General features: G+C 47.8%; 1 protein-coding gene across 4 annotated transcripts in view; it reads right to left on the bottom strand.

The window, feature by feature from the left end:
- Positions 1–16,935, bottom strand: part of LOC132782121 (retinoic acid-induced protein 1) — a 228,786-nt gene that overhangs the window by 12,732 nt on the left and 199,119 nt on the right. For all 4 annotated transcript variants that reach the window (XR_009632022.2, XM_060786810.2, XM_067473029.1 and 1 more), the window contains 3 exons: positions 9,287–15,035; positions 2,329–2,422; positions 728–777 (listed from right to left, as the gene is read on the bottom strand). Coding sequence is in view for 3 of the 4 variants with exons in the window: in XM_060786810.2 (XP_060642793.2) it covers positions 728–777; positions 2,329–2,422; positions 9,287–15,019 (5,877 nt within the window). In the remaining variant the exon portion in view is untranslated. The remainder of the gene's footprint in view (positions 1–727; positions 778–2,328; positions 2,423–9,286; positions 15,036–16,935) is intronic.

The following is a 16,935-nucleotide window of genomic DNA, read 5'->3' as shown; positions in this document are numbered from 1 at the left end:
GGTCCTGAGGAGAGTGAGTAGGCCGAAGCCTATCAGAGTCAGTGAGCCAAAGCTAGTCTCGTCCTGAGGAGAGTGAGTAGGCCAAAGCCTGTTAGAGTCAGTGGGCCAAAGCTAGTGTCATCTTGAGAAGAATGAATAGGCCGAAGCCTATCAGAGTCAATGAGCCAAAGCTAGTGTCGTTCTGAGGAGAGTGAGTAGGCCGAAGCCTGTCAGAGTCAGTAGGCCAAAGCTAGTGTCGTCCTGAGGAGAGTGAGTAGGCCGAAGCCTGTCAGAGTCAGTGGGCCAAAGCTAGTGTTGTCCTGAGGAGAGTGAGTAGGCCGAAGCCTGTCAGTCAGTAGGCCAAAGCTAGTGTCGTCCTGAGGAGAGTGAGTAGGCCGAAGCCTGTTAGAGTCAGTGGGCCAAAGCTAGTGTTGTCCTGAGGAGAGTGAGTAGGCCGAAGCCTGTTAGAGTCAGTGGGCCACAGCTAGTGTCGTCCTGAGGAGAGTGAGTAGGCCGAAGCCTGCCAGAGTCAGTGGGCCAAAGCTAGTGTCGTTCTGAGGGGAGTGAGTAGGCCGAAGACTGTTAGAGTCAGTGCTCCAAAGCTAGTGTCGTCCTGTGTTTTGTTCCGTCCTCCATGTAACTCCCTTCCAAATAGTTAAAAGTGAAACACGGCTCTCCTCTATATGCTTTCACAGGACCACAGCCCATCCAACCATTTCCCTTTGTTCTTATATGCTTGTACACACACCTTATGTCTGGGGCAGTTGAGTGAGAAGGTCTCTTCGGTTAACAAACAACCTAGAGGAAGAACAGAGAAGCAACCATGAATATCATCATCATCATCATCATCACCACCTGCACCTGCACCACCACCATCATTACCATCGTCCCAAATTCTGGATCAAGACCCAAAGCAGTGTTTATTTATCCCCACCTTCTTGGCTATTGCAACACCCATATCTCCTTTCTGATTTTCTCATTCATCCCAGCTTCTTCTAAGAGTACATCTACACTCTGGAATTAATGCAGTTTGACATCACTTTAATTATGGATCAACACTAGGATACTGGGAGTTGTAGTTTTGCAGTCTTGAGCCTTCTCTGCCCAAGAGTGCAAACAATTGCTCCTGGATTCCACAGCATTGAGCCATAGCAATTATAGTGGTGCCAAACTGCATTCATTCTACAGCGCAGATGCACTCCCGATTCAATGTACATTTCATAGAATCACAGAGTTGGAAAAGACTGCATGGGCAATCTAGTCCACCCCCTTCTGCCAGGCAGGAAAAGCACAAAGCAGCCCCGACAGATGGCCACCCAGCCTCTGTGTAAAAGCCTCCAAGAGAGTTCTACTGTTGAACAGCTTTTCTTACAGTCAAGAAGAAGGAGGAGGAGGAGGAGGAAGAGGAGGAGGAGGAGGAGGTGGTGGTGGTGGAGGTGAAACTCTCATGAAACTTTTCCTTGATTTAAGTCTACTGGGAGGAGGCTGAGAGCCATGCAGTGGGTGGCTTTCACAGTGTTCAACCTTATTTCTCTCACAATTGGCAGCAACTTCCTGTCGCACATCGGGGGGCAATGCTAGCTAGCTTCTAGAGTCTATCAATAGGTGCAGATTTAAGACATCCTGTGATTATTCTACATGTCTCATTCAGCGCTATATTCACCTGCTTTGTGTGGGTGAAGTAGAAATAGTCAAGTAAAACATATTGTCGAAGGCTTTCTTGGCCAGAATCACTGGGTTGTTGTAGGTTTTTTTCGGGCTATATGGCCATGTTCTAGAGGCATTCTCTCCTGACGTTTCGCCTGCATCTATGGCGAGCATCCTCAGAGGTAGTGAGGTCTGTTGGAACTAGGAAAAAGGGTTTATACATCTGTGGAATGACCAGGGTGGGACAAAGGACTCTTGTCTGCTGGAGCTAGGTGTGAATGTTTTAACTGACCGTCTTGATTAGCATATAATGGCCTGACAGAGCCTAGAGCAAACTTTTGTTGAGAGGTGATTGGATGTCCTTGCACAACAACAGAGAGGAAACAAACAAGGACATCTAATCACCTCTCAACAAAAGTTTGCTCTAGGCACTGTCAGGCCATTCATTATATGCTAATCAAGGAGGTCAGTTGAAACATTCACACCTAGCTCCAGCAGACAAGAGTCCTTTGTCTCACCCTGGTCATTCCACAGATATATAAACCCTTTTTCCTAGTTCTAACAGCCCTCACTACCTCTGAGGATGCTTGCCATAGATGCAGGCGAAACGTCAGGAGAGAATGCTCCATGGCCATATAGCCCGAAAACACCTACAACAACCCAGTCAAGTAAAAAGCTTTTCTCCCCGCCAGAAGGTCTTACCTGTATCAATGGCACATGTGTAGTGAAAGGTTTGGGCGCACCCTTTGTGACAACAGCCGACAGTGGCTCCGATTTGCTGACAACTGGAACATCTCTGCGGTGACCGAGAAAGAAAGAAAAGAAATCTCCATGAGATATATCAACAGTGCTGTTTCGTTTTTGCACAGGTAGCTTTGGTCAGGAACTGGGACTGGAATCACAATTCGGACTCGGTTGACTTTGTTGCTTAGAATTATGGAGCTGGAGGGCACCCCGAAGAACATCTAGTCTAATTCCCTTCTGCAGTGCAGGGATACATAGAAGTATAGAATCATAGAATCAAAAAGTTGGAAAAGACCTCGTGGGCCATCCAATCCAACTCCATTCTGCCAAGAAGCAGGAAAATCCCATTCAAAGTACCCCCAACAGATGGCCTTCCAGCCTCTAAAGAAGGAGCCTCCACCACACTCCGGGGCAGAGAGTTCCACTGCTGAACAGCTCTCACAGTCAGGAAGTTCTTCCTCATGTTCCCGGTGGAATCTCCTTTCCTGTAGTTTGAAGCCATTGTTCCGAGTTCTATCCTAAACGACTAAAGCATTCCTGAAAGATACCAATCCAAGATCTGCTTGAAGATCCCCAAAGATGGAGAGTCCACCACTTCCCAAAGTTATCTATTCTACTCTTGGATAACTCTTATGGTCAAGAAGTTCTACCTGACGTTTAGGTGAAATCTCTTTTCTTGTCATTTGGATTCTAACTCTGGAGCAAGCTCTCCCCTCCTCTTGATGACATCCTTTCAGATAGTTACGGATGGCGATTATGTCATTGCTCCATCTTCTCCAAGCAAACACCCCCTGCTTCCTCACCTGTGTTCTTCATAAGACCTTTGAACATCCTGGTTGCCCTTCTTCTGTGTTGGATGTTTTTATTTACATGCTTTTATGTTTTTCATAAAAGGAGTCCCTGGTGGTGCAGCGGGTTAAACAACTAAGCTGCTGACCTTGCTGACCGAAAGGTCAGCGGTTCAAATCCGGGGAGCGGGGTGAGCTCCTGTAGTTCGCCCCAGCTTCTACCAACCTAGCAGTTTGAAAACATTGTGAGTAGATCAATAGGTACTGCTTCAGCAGGAAAGTAATAGCATTCCATGCAGTCATGCTGGCCACAAGACCTTTGAGGTGTCTATGGACAATGCCGGCTTTTCTGCTTAGAAATAGAGATTAGCACCCACCCCCCAGAGTTGGACATGACTAGATTTAATGTCAAGGAGAAACCTTGACACTGTTCCAGACAGGGCCACCTCCCAACAAAGGATTCCCCAGGCAGGAAGCAGCTAGGCTTTGAAGCTACAAGGTTATTCAATACTTATCAAGCTGGCCAATTTTATAATATTTACCTGAATTGATAGGTCAGAGAGATTATTCTTATTTTCTAGAGATTAACACCCACCTCCCAGAGTCGGACATGACTAGATTTAACGTCAAGGAGAAACCTTGACACTGTTCAAGACATCAGGGCCACCTCCTAACAAAGGATTCCCCAGGCAGGAAGCAGCTAGGCTTTGAAGCTACAAGGTTATTCAATACTTATCAAGCTGGCCAATTTTATAATATTTACCTGAATTGATAGGTCAGAGAGATTATTCTCATTTGCTCTATTCCCAGAACATGCACAACATACAGAGGCAGGAATGAATGAATGTCTATCAATCTATCTATCTATCTATCTATCTTCAATTGTGGTTAGTGAGATCTCATTCACATCTCATGATAAACTCTGAACCACAGTTTGTTGCTTACAGTAGAAACAGCACATCAAATGAAAAATCCACAGCTCCTTTCTGGGTTGTTTTCCTTACCTACCCTTTTCTCGTCTCCTTTTTTTCATGCTGAGAAAACAAGCCATGGGTCCAGGTTCACTTCTCACAACAAGTCAAAATATAAAATCCGTTAAGTTATTTTAAAAGTGTGAGTTTGGATTGTACTTTTGGAAGGTTAAGGAAACATATCTTTTTAAGTGAAAGCAGGTTTACATCACAGGGTTCCGCTGAACAATCACGGCTTGTGTTGGTGAAGGTTTCACTGGGTTGCTGTGAGTTTTCCGGGCTATATGGCCATGTTCCAGAAGCATTCTCTCCTGACATTTCACCCACATCTATGACAGGCATCCTCAGAGGTTGTGCGGTCTGTTGGAAACTAGGCAAGTGGGGTTATATATCTGTGGAATAATGTCTATCCAGGGTGGGAGAAAGAAATCTTGTCTGCTTGAGACATGTGTGAATGTTGCAACTGGCCTGCTTGATTAGCATTGAATAGCCTTGTAGTTTCAAAGCCTGGCTGTTGCTGCCTGGGGGCATCCTTTGATTTGTAGGTGTTAGCTGGCTCTCATTATTTCCTGTCTAGAATTCCCCCCCCCCTTTTTTTAATGTTGCTCTTTATTTACTGTCCTGATTTTAGAGTTTTTAAATACTGGTAGACAGATTTTGTTCATTTCCATGGCTTTCTCCTTTCTGTTGAAACTGTTCACATGCCTGTAGATTTTGTTTCTCTGTGTAATCTGACATGGTGGGTGTTAGAGTGGTCCAGCATTTCTCTGTTGTCAAATAGTATTCTGGGTCCGGGTTGGTTTATCCTCCCAAACAAAGAATGAACATAATCTGGCTCCCAGTATTAAACTCCAAAATCAGGACAGTAAATAAAGAGCAACACTAAAAACAGAAGAAATCCAGACATGAAACAACCAGGGCTAGCTAACACCTCCCAACAAGGATTCCCCAGGCAGGAAGCAGCTAGGCTTTGAAGCTACAAGGCTATTCAATGCAAATCAAGCTGGCCAATTGTAACATTCACACTTATCTCTGGAACTCATTACCTGGAGAGATTAGGAAAGCCCCAACCCTAGAAACTTTAAAAGGAACTTTAACACCTGGCTCTTCTGCTGCACCTTTGGTGAGTAGGTATACAACCTCACACTATTGCTTAGCCTCCATGTTTTGTCATTGGAGTATACGTCCCCCCTCCCCTTGTGGGAAAGTTTGATCCCACAACCCCCGTTTTAAGCAGGTTATTTGCGGAGGAGCCCTCCTCCGCAAATAACCTGCTTCTCCTTTATCTCACCTGAGTTTTTAATCAGTTTTTAATGAGTTTTTCTTTTAATCATTACATGTAACCTGACCATGGTCAGCTTACATGTAACCTGACCGTTATATAATTGGTGGTTGCCCTAACACGACAAAAAAAAAAAAACCCTGACCATTGTCACTGTGATTGTGTTTATTGTAATTTTATACCGTTATGCATTCATATGTTTTATGTAATCATGATGTTGTTGATTGTTTCCGTTTTCGGTTTTATTTTGCTGTAATTTGTTGTTTGGGCTTGGCCTCATGTAAGCCGCCCCGAGTCCCCATTGGGGAGATGGTGGCGGGGTATAAATAAATATTATTATTATTATTATTATTATTATTATTATTATCTCAAACAGACTTTCTCCCACCCTGAACATCATTCCACAGATACTATAAACCCCACTTGCCTAGTTTCCAATAGACCTCTCAACCTCCAAGGATGCCTGCCATAGATGTGGGTGAAGTGTCAGGAGAGAATGGTTCTGGAACATGACTATACAGCCCGGAAAACTCACAGCAACCCAGTTATGGTTTGTCAAGACATGAATATGAATGCTATCTGCCATTGCGGTTTCATAGTTAGGGAATTCAAGCACCCTTTGTAGCTGAACAATTCTTTGCAAAACCCCAAAGAAAGGTTCACAACTTACAGAAATTAATTTAGTTTCCTTAATAATTTGGGTAGGATGAGTATGTAAGAATGACATGAGCATCCGCAGCAGTATCCTATCCTCATGACAACAACACACAAGCTATCAACTTGTTTTGACTTTTGGAACCCTAAGGCATACTTATCATGGGGTTTTCTTGGCATGGTTGCTCTCTGAGGCCGAGAGTGTGTGACCCCGGGGAACATAAGCCAGAAGACCCATCATCCACAGTAAGGATACTGCTGTGGATGCGGCAGCCAGACTACTAATGGGAGCGGAGTACAGGGAGCGTACTACCCCTCTGTTGCGCCAGCTCCACTGGCTGCCAGTCAGCTTCCGAGCACAATTCAAAGTGCTGGTATTAACCTATAAAGCCCTAAACGACTCCGGCCCAATTTACCTGTCCGAATGTATCCTCCCCTATGAACCATCAAGATTGCTAAGATCGTCTGGAGGGGCCCTGCTCTCGATCCCACCAGCCTCACAGGCGCAGCTGGTGGGGACGAGAGACAGGGCCTTCTCGGTGGTGGCCCCTCGACTCTGGAACTCCCTTCCACTGGAGATCAGAACTGCCCCTTCTATCTTAACGTTCAGGAAACAGGTGAAAACTTGGCTTTGGGGATTGGCATTCGACGAATGAGCCATGATACTGTGATATGGATGGATGACGACGAAAAATGATTTTTGATGACGACTGACCACTGTAATTATATGATTGTATTTTGCTATTTTAATGTTTTAGTGTGATTTAGAATATGATGTTTTAATGACTGTCTGTAATATTGATATTGGAAACCGGCCTGAGTCTCTCGAACGGAGGTGAGAAGACCGGTATACAAAACTGCTAAATAAATAAAGATCCCAGGTCATGGATATCGCAAACCTTGAGATTTCAGAGCAAAAACCTGAAATCTTGGGATCCCCCAAGTGCCACCATGGCATTGTGGTTTGAGCGTTGGATTGGGACTCTGAAGAGCTGGGTTCAAATCCCCACTCAGCTATAAAACCCATTATGGGTCCTTGGTTGGGCCACACACTCTCAGTCCCAGAAAACCCCATGATAGGGTTGCCGTAAGGAACAAATGACTTGAAGGCACACAACACTGAAACCTCTGTGCAGATCCGAGAGAACAAGGGAATTATTTGATGTCTGGCTACTACTCTTCCAGTCCTGACCTCATCTTCACCAACCACTGAATGGCACTGCAATGGCTGTATGGCAGTGGTTCTCAATATGTGGGTCTCCAGATGTTTTGGCCTTCAACTCCTAGAAATCCTAACAGCTGGTAAAGTAGCTGGGATTTCTGGGAGTTGTAGGCCAAAACAACTGGGAACTCACAGGCTGAGAAACACTGCTGTATGGTAAGCTAAGGGGAAGCTTTGCTTGTTGCAGAGGCATATAGTGGATATATATGAGGGTTGAATGAAAAGTAATGCCTCAACAGATGGCAGTACTGTAGTGGTTCTCAACCTGGGGTCCCCAGATGTTTTTGGCCTACAACTCCCAGAAATCCCAGCCAATTTCCCAGCTGTTAGGATTTCTGGGAATTGAAGGCCAAAAACATCTGGGGACCCCAGGTTGAGAACCACTGCAGTACTGGTATGCAACAGGTACTGGCTTGTTCAGTAGACTCTCCTCTACAATTCTATTTTGGTGGGAAGCCTTAGCATTGAACAGTTGTGTTGTTAAAGTGCAAAGTATGGAAACCTGCACAGACAGTCAATGGGACTTAAGCAATGTACAATCACTGAATTCTTGACAGCAGAAGGTGTCACCCCAAAGGAGATTTATCAGAGAACGCAAACTGTTTATGGTGATTGTGTTGATGTGAGTACTGTGCGTTGTTGGGCGAGTAAGTTTAAAGATGTTGAGGGGACACCTTCTGCTGTCAAGAATTCAATGACTGGGCAGCAAGAATGTGCTACGCAAAAAGATGGAAACAAGAAGAAATACCAGAGGAGGATGAATGGCTGGCGAAGATATTAGAAATTAGAAACATGGATAGACTCACATACCTCATGTCAAAGAATAAAGAAATGAAAATAATAGAAACAGATTGGAAACAAGTTACTGATTATATAAGACGAAAGAAGAAGGTGATCTTGACCTAAACCTGACAAAAATGAATGGAACGCAAAAGGAAAGGGAAAAGAAAAATAAAAAGAAAGAAAAACAGAAAAGGGGAATGTGAAGAAGACCTATAGAAGATACCAGGGAGCAAAAATCTTTCAGTTTTCATTTTTTTTCACTTTTCTTTCTCTTTTTCTCTTCTTTTTTCTCTTTCGTTCTTTTATGCCTTTCATGTTTTTTATATAATCTTATATAATGGAAATTTTCAATAAAGATTATTTTAAAAAAAGAATTCAAAGACTGCACGTTGCTTAAGTCGTATTGACCGATGGTCTGCGTAGGGTTCCATACTTTGCACTTTAACAACACAACCATTCAATGCTAAGGCTTCACACCAAAATGGAACTGTATGGAAGAGTCTACTGAACAAGCCAGTACCTGTCGCCTAACCAGTACTGCCATCTGTTGAGGAGTTACAAAGATGGAGGCATTACTTTTCATTCAACCCTCGTACCTGCGTATGACTCTAAGAGGAAGCTGGTCCATCTGTAGGCGCATCTACGATGTAGGATCAATGCAGTTTGACACCACTTGCTCAATGCTATGGAATGCTGGTGGTTGTAGTTTCACAAAGTCTGTGGGTCCCCTTTGCCAAAGGATGTAAACAACAACTTCCAGGGTTCCATAACATTGAGCCATAGCTGCTAAAAGAATGTCAAAACGACATTCATCCTACAGTGTAGATCAGCCATGGTGAAACTTTGGCCCTCCAGGTGTTTTGGACTTCAACTCCCACAATTCCTAACAGCCGGTAGGCTGTTAGGAATTGTGGGAGTTGAAGTCCAAAACACCTGGAGGGCCAAAGTTTCACCATGGCTGATCTACATGTACTCTATGTCTTTCATCACTACATGCTTCCTCTCGCCATGTAGAAGCAGACAGACCTTTGGAGTCTTGGTTTGGCTTTCCCATCATCCCCACTTATTGCATCTCCCCATTCATCTCCCTCCACAACCCCCAATGTGGCCTGTGCCTCTTCTTCCTCCCTTGAGGACAGACCTTGATCGAACACTATCTTACTCTGTGGCTTCTGCCTCTCCAAACGAGAGACACCACCAAGGGAGAGGGTCTTACCAAATTGGTAGCCATCTTTATAGCCTCCTGAAGTCCATAGAGCTTCCCTGCCACCAGGTAAACACCCGTTGTCCATATAGCGCAGGCCTCGTGAACCCAGTGCTCCTGCGTGTCACTGGCGGGGTCCGGAAGGGGCAACTCTGCTTTGCTGCATTCGTGCCGCCGGGGTTTTTCGGTGGCGGTGGCTGCTGCTGTTTCCTCTCCCTCTGTCCTCTCATCGCAGCAGTAGCAGCTTTGTAGTTTCCTAAACATCCCCCTCGAACTCGAGCGGAGCGTGCTCTGTTTGGCCGACTCAGCCCCAGTGTCCAACCTTGGTGACTTTCCGCCCGACGAGGACAACGAGCAGTTATTATCCGCCGGCGCTTTGAGGTGGGACAGGGAGGGCGGCTCTTCGCTCAGCCCCTCCACCTTGATCTTCTCTTTCAGCCTCGACTTCTTTTTCGGCAAGCAGTCCTCAGGGTAATACGGCCCGCAGAGGTCCCCTTGGTCTTTGTAGTTGGCCGGGTTCCGGCACAGGCAGCAGACCAAGCAGGTGGCATTGAGAGTTTTGGAGACCACCGGGCCGAGGTGCATCGTGGATGACAAGGGAAGGGTGGCCGTGGGCTGCAAATGTCCGGCCTGGGAGGACAATGCCAAAGAAGAAGAAGAAGTGTGCTGTTCGTTGTGGAGTCTGTTCTCGTCGGCGGAGAAGTTGACTACGGTGCAAGCGGTGACAAACTCGCCCTGTTTCTCCACCCGGACATAAGGGGAGAACGGTGGGGCCCGGCTGTCCGTCCGCAGCCGCTTGCATGACACATACTTGAGCCGGATTTCGGGTTCGGCCGGGCTCAGCAGAGGTGCCTGCTGCTGGTGCCGCCGTTTGGCCCGGCTCTTGCACCTCGAAGGCACGTTTGGAGCCTTCTGACGATTGAGATGCTTCCTTTGCCGCTTGGTGTAGCCGTTGTAGCTGGAGTGGTTGGCTCGCTGCTTCTGCCCTCTGGTTTGGGCCTGCGAGGATCTCCCTTCGGAAGCCTCGCCACCGTTTCCAAAGGCTTTGTCTTCGGCCTTCTGCTTCTTCCCTTCCCTTTGTTCCTCTTCCACTTTCCCTCCTCCTCCTGCCGTTGCATTTGCAACCCCTGGCCTCTCCCTGGATGGGAGAAGCAAGGCAGGGCCCAGGTGAGAGCTATTTTTAGCTGCTCGGAAGACGGCCGCTTTCCCTTTTCGGTTCCTTTTCTTGGGCAGGAGGCCCACGCCGGTGCTTGCGGCCATGCTGACAACAACGCCAACGCCAACGCTGCCGCCGTGCTGCAAGATCTCAGGAGACGGATAGGCTTCACCCTTGAAACAGTTGGAGGACAGTTTCTTACTGTTCATTAGTTTCCCTCTGAAGGATCTGTTGTTCGGGTTTCTGCATAATTGCTCGGCGGCTGGAGCAGCAGGAGCCTTTTGTGGCACGGCCTGGTTTAATGGCCTCGCTTCCCCCGCCACCGCTGGGGTTACGCCGCTGGCATTCTTTGAGGCCTGCTCCCTCTCCGGCAGCGGGGAAGGGCTGAGCGGATTACCGTGGGAGGCGGCGGTGATGGCAGCCGCCGCTGCCGCCGCTGTTCTGCAAGCAAACTTTTTCAGATTGGGGGAGGTGATCTTCTGCACGATGGCTTCCAGCTTCAAGCCCCGGCCTTTCCTGGGAGGAAGCACTTTGGTCTTCATGGCTCCCTGGAAGGCGGCTCTGGAGCTGATCTTGAGGCAGACGGCGGCGTTCTCCTTGGCCGGGAGGGACTTGAGCGCACCTTCGCAGGAGTTCTTAGGAGACAGCTTCATTTTGGCCTTTTTGGCTGATGGCATCCTCTTGAACAGGATGGGTGCCGCTTCTGGCTTCTCCTCCTTTACGGTGCCGCGGTTGCTCCTCAGAACCAGATTCCGTTTTTTGGCCGGAACCGGAGGGAGGAAGGTGGACTTCCTTTTCAGGGAGACCTTGCTTCCCATGTCAAGCCGGGCTTTGGAGAGCTTCACCTTCTTGCCCAGCTTGCTTTCCCTCTCAGACCTAATTTGGGGGCTCATCTTGAAGGAACCAAGCAGGTGGTGGTTTGGGAAAACTTTCTTGGACGGTTTAGAATTTTTGAGTTCAGGATCCACGGTGCCCTTCTCTTTCTTCTTCTTCCCGTCAAAGACCTCCTGGGTCCGGGTTCTGGAGCGAAGAATCATGGACTGTTGATCCTTTCCTTCTGCTTCCGAAGGGCTGGCTTCTTTGAGCTTATGACCAGCAAGGTCTTCGTTCTGTACAAAATTCGGGACCAAGGGAGGAGACAGATTACTGGGCTTGCCATTTGGCTTTCTTGCTTTGAAAGTGGCTCTCTGTTTGATGACATAGGGTGGCTTCTTGCCCAGCTTCTCTTGAAGGGTGGAAGCTTTTGCACCTTCAAGTGGGTCAGGCAACTTAGGGTCGGTCAGCGCAGTAAAGGAGCGGGTGCACATCCTAGCTGGGAAGCCTTCCGCTGGAGACCGGGGTGTTGGGCCATGAGTAGTCTTACTTGGCATTTCAATGAGATTATTTGGACCAGAGCATGCGTTGGCCACCATGTCAGCTGCTTGGATGCCCGTACAAGGGCTTGACATCGGTTGGATAGGTTCTTCTCCTCCTGAGAGCCTGGAGTAGACCTTTTTACTGCGAAGGCTCTTGCCCCTAGACGTTGGTTCTGAAATGATCGGTGTTTTTTCTGGAGAAACCTGCTTTTTCTCCGGCAAGGCAACTGGTGCGTCTGCCTTGTTGGGAAGGGCATTAACTCCCAGTGTTTCCTCCTCAGGCTTTAAGTGATGGAGAGAAGATTCAAACCAATTCTTCACTTTTGTCTCTGTTCCCACAGTTGGTCCCAAGAGGATAACGGATTGGTCAGAGAGATGTGAAGAAGGAACAGCGTTTTCTTTTTCGACAGCGTTTGCCATCTCCTCTGCTGAACCCGGAGTGTCTTGGAGGGAAAGAGTTGGAGCGTTCTCTGCCTGCTTAGGTGTGAACGCATCATAGGTCAAAGTCTTTTGCTCGGAACTGGCGAGTTCACATAAAGAGGAATATTCTTCTGGTTCCAAATCAGATTCTTTAAGGTCTGGAGAGGACATCATTGGGAGTTCGCTGAAGTCTCCACCAGAACATGACTGCCTGGTATTGTCTTCTAGCCATCGCTCACTGTCTGCTCTGGTGGCCTCTTCAAATGTTGGGTTCTCTCCCTTGTTTGCCTCTTGTTGCTGTTGCTGTTGTGGTTGTTGCTGTTGTTCTTGTTGTTGAGGGAAGGCTCCCATTTGCTCAGGCTCAGCTGGGTCTTCTGTATCACAAAGGTTCAAGCAGCATACACTTTTTTTCTCCTCAGAAGTCTCACTCAATTTGGTGGAGAACAGGGCCTTGGAAAGATCTGATGCTTGAAGGCTCGACCCAAGTTCTTTCCACGTGTCACTGAGGTTTTCGTCTGGCCAATCAAAATTCTCAATGGCATTTTCGGAACTGACCGAATTGGCCGTGGTATTCGAATAGCAGCTGAAATTGGCTGCCTCGGAGCTAGAGGTGGCCACTGGGATGTTGGTTTTGGAGTCATACCCAACTGGGCTGGTAGTTTTAAGGGAATTCTTTGACTCTGTGGTTGGAAATGCCACCTGGGGGTTCTCATACACCTCTTCAGTAAAACTCTTCCCATTATTCCCTCCCAAGGCTTTGTCCATCTTCAGAGGTTCGGTGATGGTATTGGATTCCCCTGGATTGGACCATGGGCTTTTGACCATGGAATCCAGGCAGGTCCTGTGGTTCTCCAAGTGGAAGGGGGATTTGTTGGGGTCTTTGTTTGGCGCAGGGGAATTGGACCAGCCTTTGTCGGCTTTTTCGTTGATAGCGTCTTGCAAGCCAATGATTTCAGAGGCGAGCTCCTCTTGAGAAAGGGCACTGAGGAGAAGTCTGGGACCGTCCCGGTCGTTGGCTACAAACTTGCTGAAGGTCTCCAGTGGGAGGCTGGCGTGGATACTCTGGAAGGAATCATCAGATTTAGTTGACATGTTGTCTGGCGAAGTAACGGAGCACGTAGAGACGGACTCGGGCTTTGCCTTGGCATTGTTGTTGGCACGGGCCGGGCTGCGGCTTTGATTACAGTACAGGAAACCCCTTTCCAGTTGTTCCTCAGATCCACTCAGGTAATCAGCATCCTGGGTTTCAGTATGGACTGACTGTGGGGTGCTCAGAGGATCTGAGTGGGGAGTCCCCGCTTGCTCAGTTGAATAATTATTACCTTCGGGGCTGCAGTGCTGACCCTTGAGCTGTTCGGGTGTCCTGGGTGAAGTTTTGATCCCTTTCTTTTGGGACATCCCTGTGGATTTGGAAAGTAGAAGCTGCTGGACAGTGTTGGAGATGTTTTCGACTTGTGAGGTGAGTGCCGTAAGGCTCTGAAGACTCAGATCAGACAGGAGGTTCTCAGCCATTTTTTCCTTTGGCATGTTCTTGCAGTTCCCGGGTGTCTGAGTATCTGGACTTGCCCCGTCGGTTGGCGAAGGGTTCAACAAAGGCATGAAAGGGCTGTGGTCGGCAAGGCTAGTCGGAAACGCTCCGGTACTCAAAGACTGTTGGGTGTATTGGAAGTTCTCCAAGTTAGGCATCAAGGGGGAAGGAGTCGAGCTGTAGGATGGTGATCGGCCAACTGAACGAGCCGGAGAGTGTCCAGAACCAGGACTGAACGTTTGGTAATACTGGTCCGGTGTCCTCACAGGTGGATCGGCTTGGCAGTAGCCCTGTCCTGGTGGGTTGTAATGTTGATATTTTGCTAGGTTTTGATAATGAAGGGCCTCCTGAGGATGATGTCTTCCTTGCATGGATTGTTGCTGCTGCTGTTGTTGCTGCTGCTGTTGTTGCTGCTGTTGCTGCTGTTGTTGGTCATAAGCAATTCGGTTCTGCTGGTAGCCATGTAAGCTCTGAACTCGTTGCCCAGAGGACAGATTTGCTGCATTTGCAAGGCCCCTTTCGTGAGGAGGCGGCGGCGGGGGTGGTGGCGGGGCCGAGGGAGTGCTACAACTCTTGTACGGGTGAACCGCTTGGTTCCCACTTTGCACAGATGTGTATGTAGAGGAGGCCGGAAACGACTGGGAATGCTGGGTGAAGTGCGTCCCTTGCGGAAACGGCATTGGGGAAGCCACGTCGTTTGGAATCTTCTGCCTCGGGATCTTGGGGTACGTCATCGCAGGCGGTTGCGGCTGTGGGAGGTGCAAGGAATGAGTCCGGAACGGGAGCTGAGGGGCCGGCTCATGGTATTGCCTACTCCCCGTCTTTTTCATCATGTTTTCCTCGTATTTGGCCACCCCGCCAGGCAACGGCGGTGGCGGCGGTGGAGGTTGCTGTTGAGGTGAACCCCAAGCCTGCAAGCCCTCCTCTCCGGAATAGCGAGCCGGGTAAGGACTATTCTCTTGGATGGTATAGTTGGGGTAGGACGGTGGCCTACTGGGAAGCGGCGTGCCCCGCAGTGGCTTATTCCCCCGGTGATATTTGTCCACGGCGCTGTTCTCCCCGTATCCTGGGTACGGCAAGGGAGCCTGCTGGGGCTGGCCGTAGTACTCCTTGGCCACCATCCTTTGACGCTCGCAGTGCGGCCCAGCCTGGCTTTGATGCCTGTAATTCTCCAGGCGTGAGGATGAATCCTGCGACGACGAGGACGAGGACGACGAAGACGAAGGAGTCGGTTGGTAGTTCGGCGGGTTGCCATGGAAACCACACCTTTCGCGAAAGGACTGCATGGCTGGTGCTTGTTATCTGCGGAGAGAAAAGAGAGAGGATTCGAATGAATGGATTTATTCTCCCCCACCTTCCTCTTTCTCTCTCTACCTTTTCACCTTGCATTTGGGTTAACACTGCCTTTTTTTTTTTCCAAACAAGAAATACACAGACAAACACCCGAAGTGAAGGCTTTTGCACAAAAAGAAAGAAAGAGGGGAAGCTGCATCGGTTGCACATCACTTATCCGGGAATCCGAAAGGCTCCTGAATCTGAAATCGTCCATCTGGTTGGCTGAGAGAATGACACTTTTGCTTTTGGATGGTTCAATGTACAAACACATTGGGTTTCATGCACACCATGATTAAAAATATCAGATATAAAATTACTTTCAAACTATTTAAATAGCGGAAATGACAGCAACTAAAATGATCAAGGATCTGGAGAACAAGCCCTATGAGGAGCGGCTCAGGGAACTGGGCATGTTTAGCCTGAAGAAGAGAAGGCTGAGAGGAGATATGATAGCCATGTATAAATATGTGAGAGGAAGCCACAGGGAGGAGGGAGCAAGCTTGTTTTCTGCTTCCTTGGAGACTAGGACGCGGAACAATGGCTTCAAACTACAAGAGAGGAGATTCCATCTGAACATTAGGAAGAACTTCCTGACTGTGAGAGCCGTTCAGCAGTGGAACTCTCTGCCCCGGAGTGTGGTGGAGGCTCCTTCTTTGGAAGCTTTTAAGCAGAGGCTGGATGGCCATTTGTCAGGGGTGATTTGAATGCAATATTCCTGCTTCTTGGCAGGGGGTTGGACTGGATGCCCCATGAGGTCTCTTCCAACTCTTTGATTCTATGATTCTATATCTAGAAAAGACCCAACTGAAATGATTGACTCATAGAATCCTAGAGTTGGAAGAGACCTCATGGGCCATCCAGTCCAACCCCATTCTGCCAAGAAGCAGGAATATTGCATTCAAAGCACCCCCAACAGATGGCCATCCAGCCTCTGTTTAAAAGCTTCCAAAGAAGGAGCCTCCACCACACTCCGGGGCAGAGAGTTCCACTGCTGAACGGCTCTCACAGTCAGGAAGTTCTTCCTCATGTTCAGATGGAATCTCCTCTCTTGTAGTTTGAAGCCATTGTTCCAATGCTGTGGGGTCATGGGAGTTGTAGTTTGGTCAGGTTTCTCCCCTCTTGGCCTTGCGAAACTACAACTCTCACAATTCCATAGCATAACAATAATAATCCGTAATGGATAGATGGATGAGACTGTAAGCCCAGTATTCTGCCTATTCGCTGTCTCTTCATTTGTGGAGAACAGTAACAATAACAGATTCAGGGGGTTCCTTTTGGAGATGCTCCTTTCTCCGATCATAATATCTAATAATATTAATCAATACCAGATAGAAAGATGGCTGGATGGGGTTGTCTGTCTTTTCATCCATGGATAACAGCAGTAACGATAGATGTAGACGATCCTTTAGGAGATGCCTCTTTCTCCATTCCCAGTCAGTAGCAACAACAACAACAACAGTATTATTGATAGATAATACTATGGCTGTCTCTCTCTTCATTCCCAGATAACATCACCATCAATTGATATGTCTCTTTCTCCAATCATAATAATATTGAATAATATTAATCAATAATCAATCATAGAATCATAGAATCAAAGAGTTGGAAGAGACCTCATGGTCCATCCAGTCCAACCTCCTGCCAAGAAGCAGGAATATTGCATTCAAATCACCCCTGACAGATGGCCATCCAGCCTCTGTTTAAAAGCTTCCAAAGAAGGAGCCTCCACCACACTCCGGGGCAGAGAGTTCCACTGCTGAACGGCTCTCACAGCCAAGAAGTTCTTCCTCATGTTCAGATGGAATCTCCTCTCTTGTAATTTGAAGCCATTGTTCTGCATCCTAGTCTCCAGGACAGCAGAAAACAA

Source organism: Anolis sagrei, chromosome X, assembly GCF_037176765.1.
Source record: "Anolis sagrei isolate rAnoSag1 chromosome X, rAnoSag1.mat, whole genome shotgun sequence".
Lineage (NCBI taxonomy): Eukaryota > Metazoa > Chordata > Lepidosauria > Squamata > Dactyloidae > Anolis > Anolis sagrei.
This window is presented reverse-complemented; position numbering and strand designations above follow the sequence as displayed.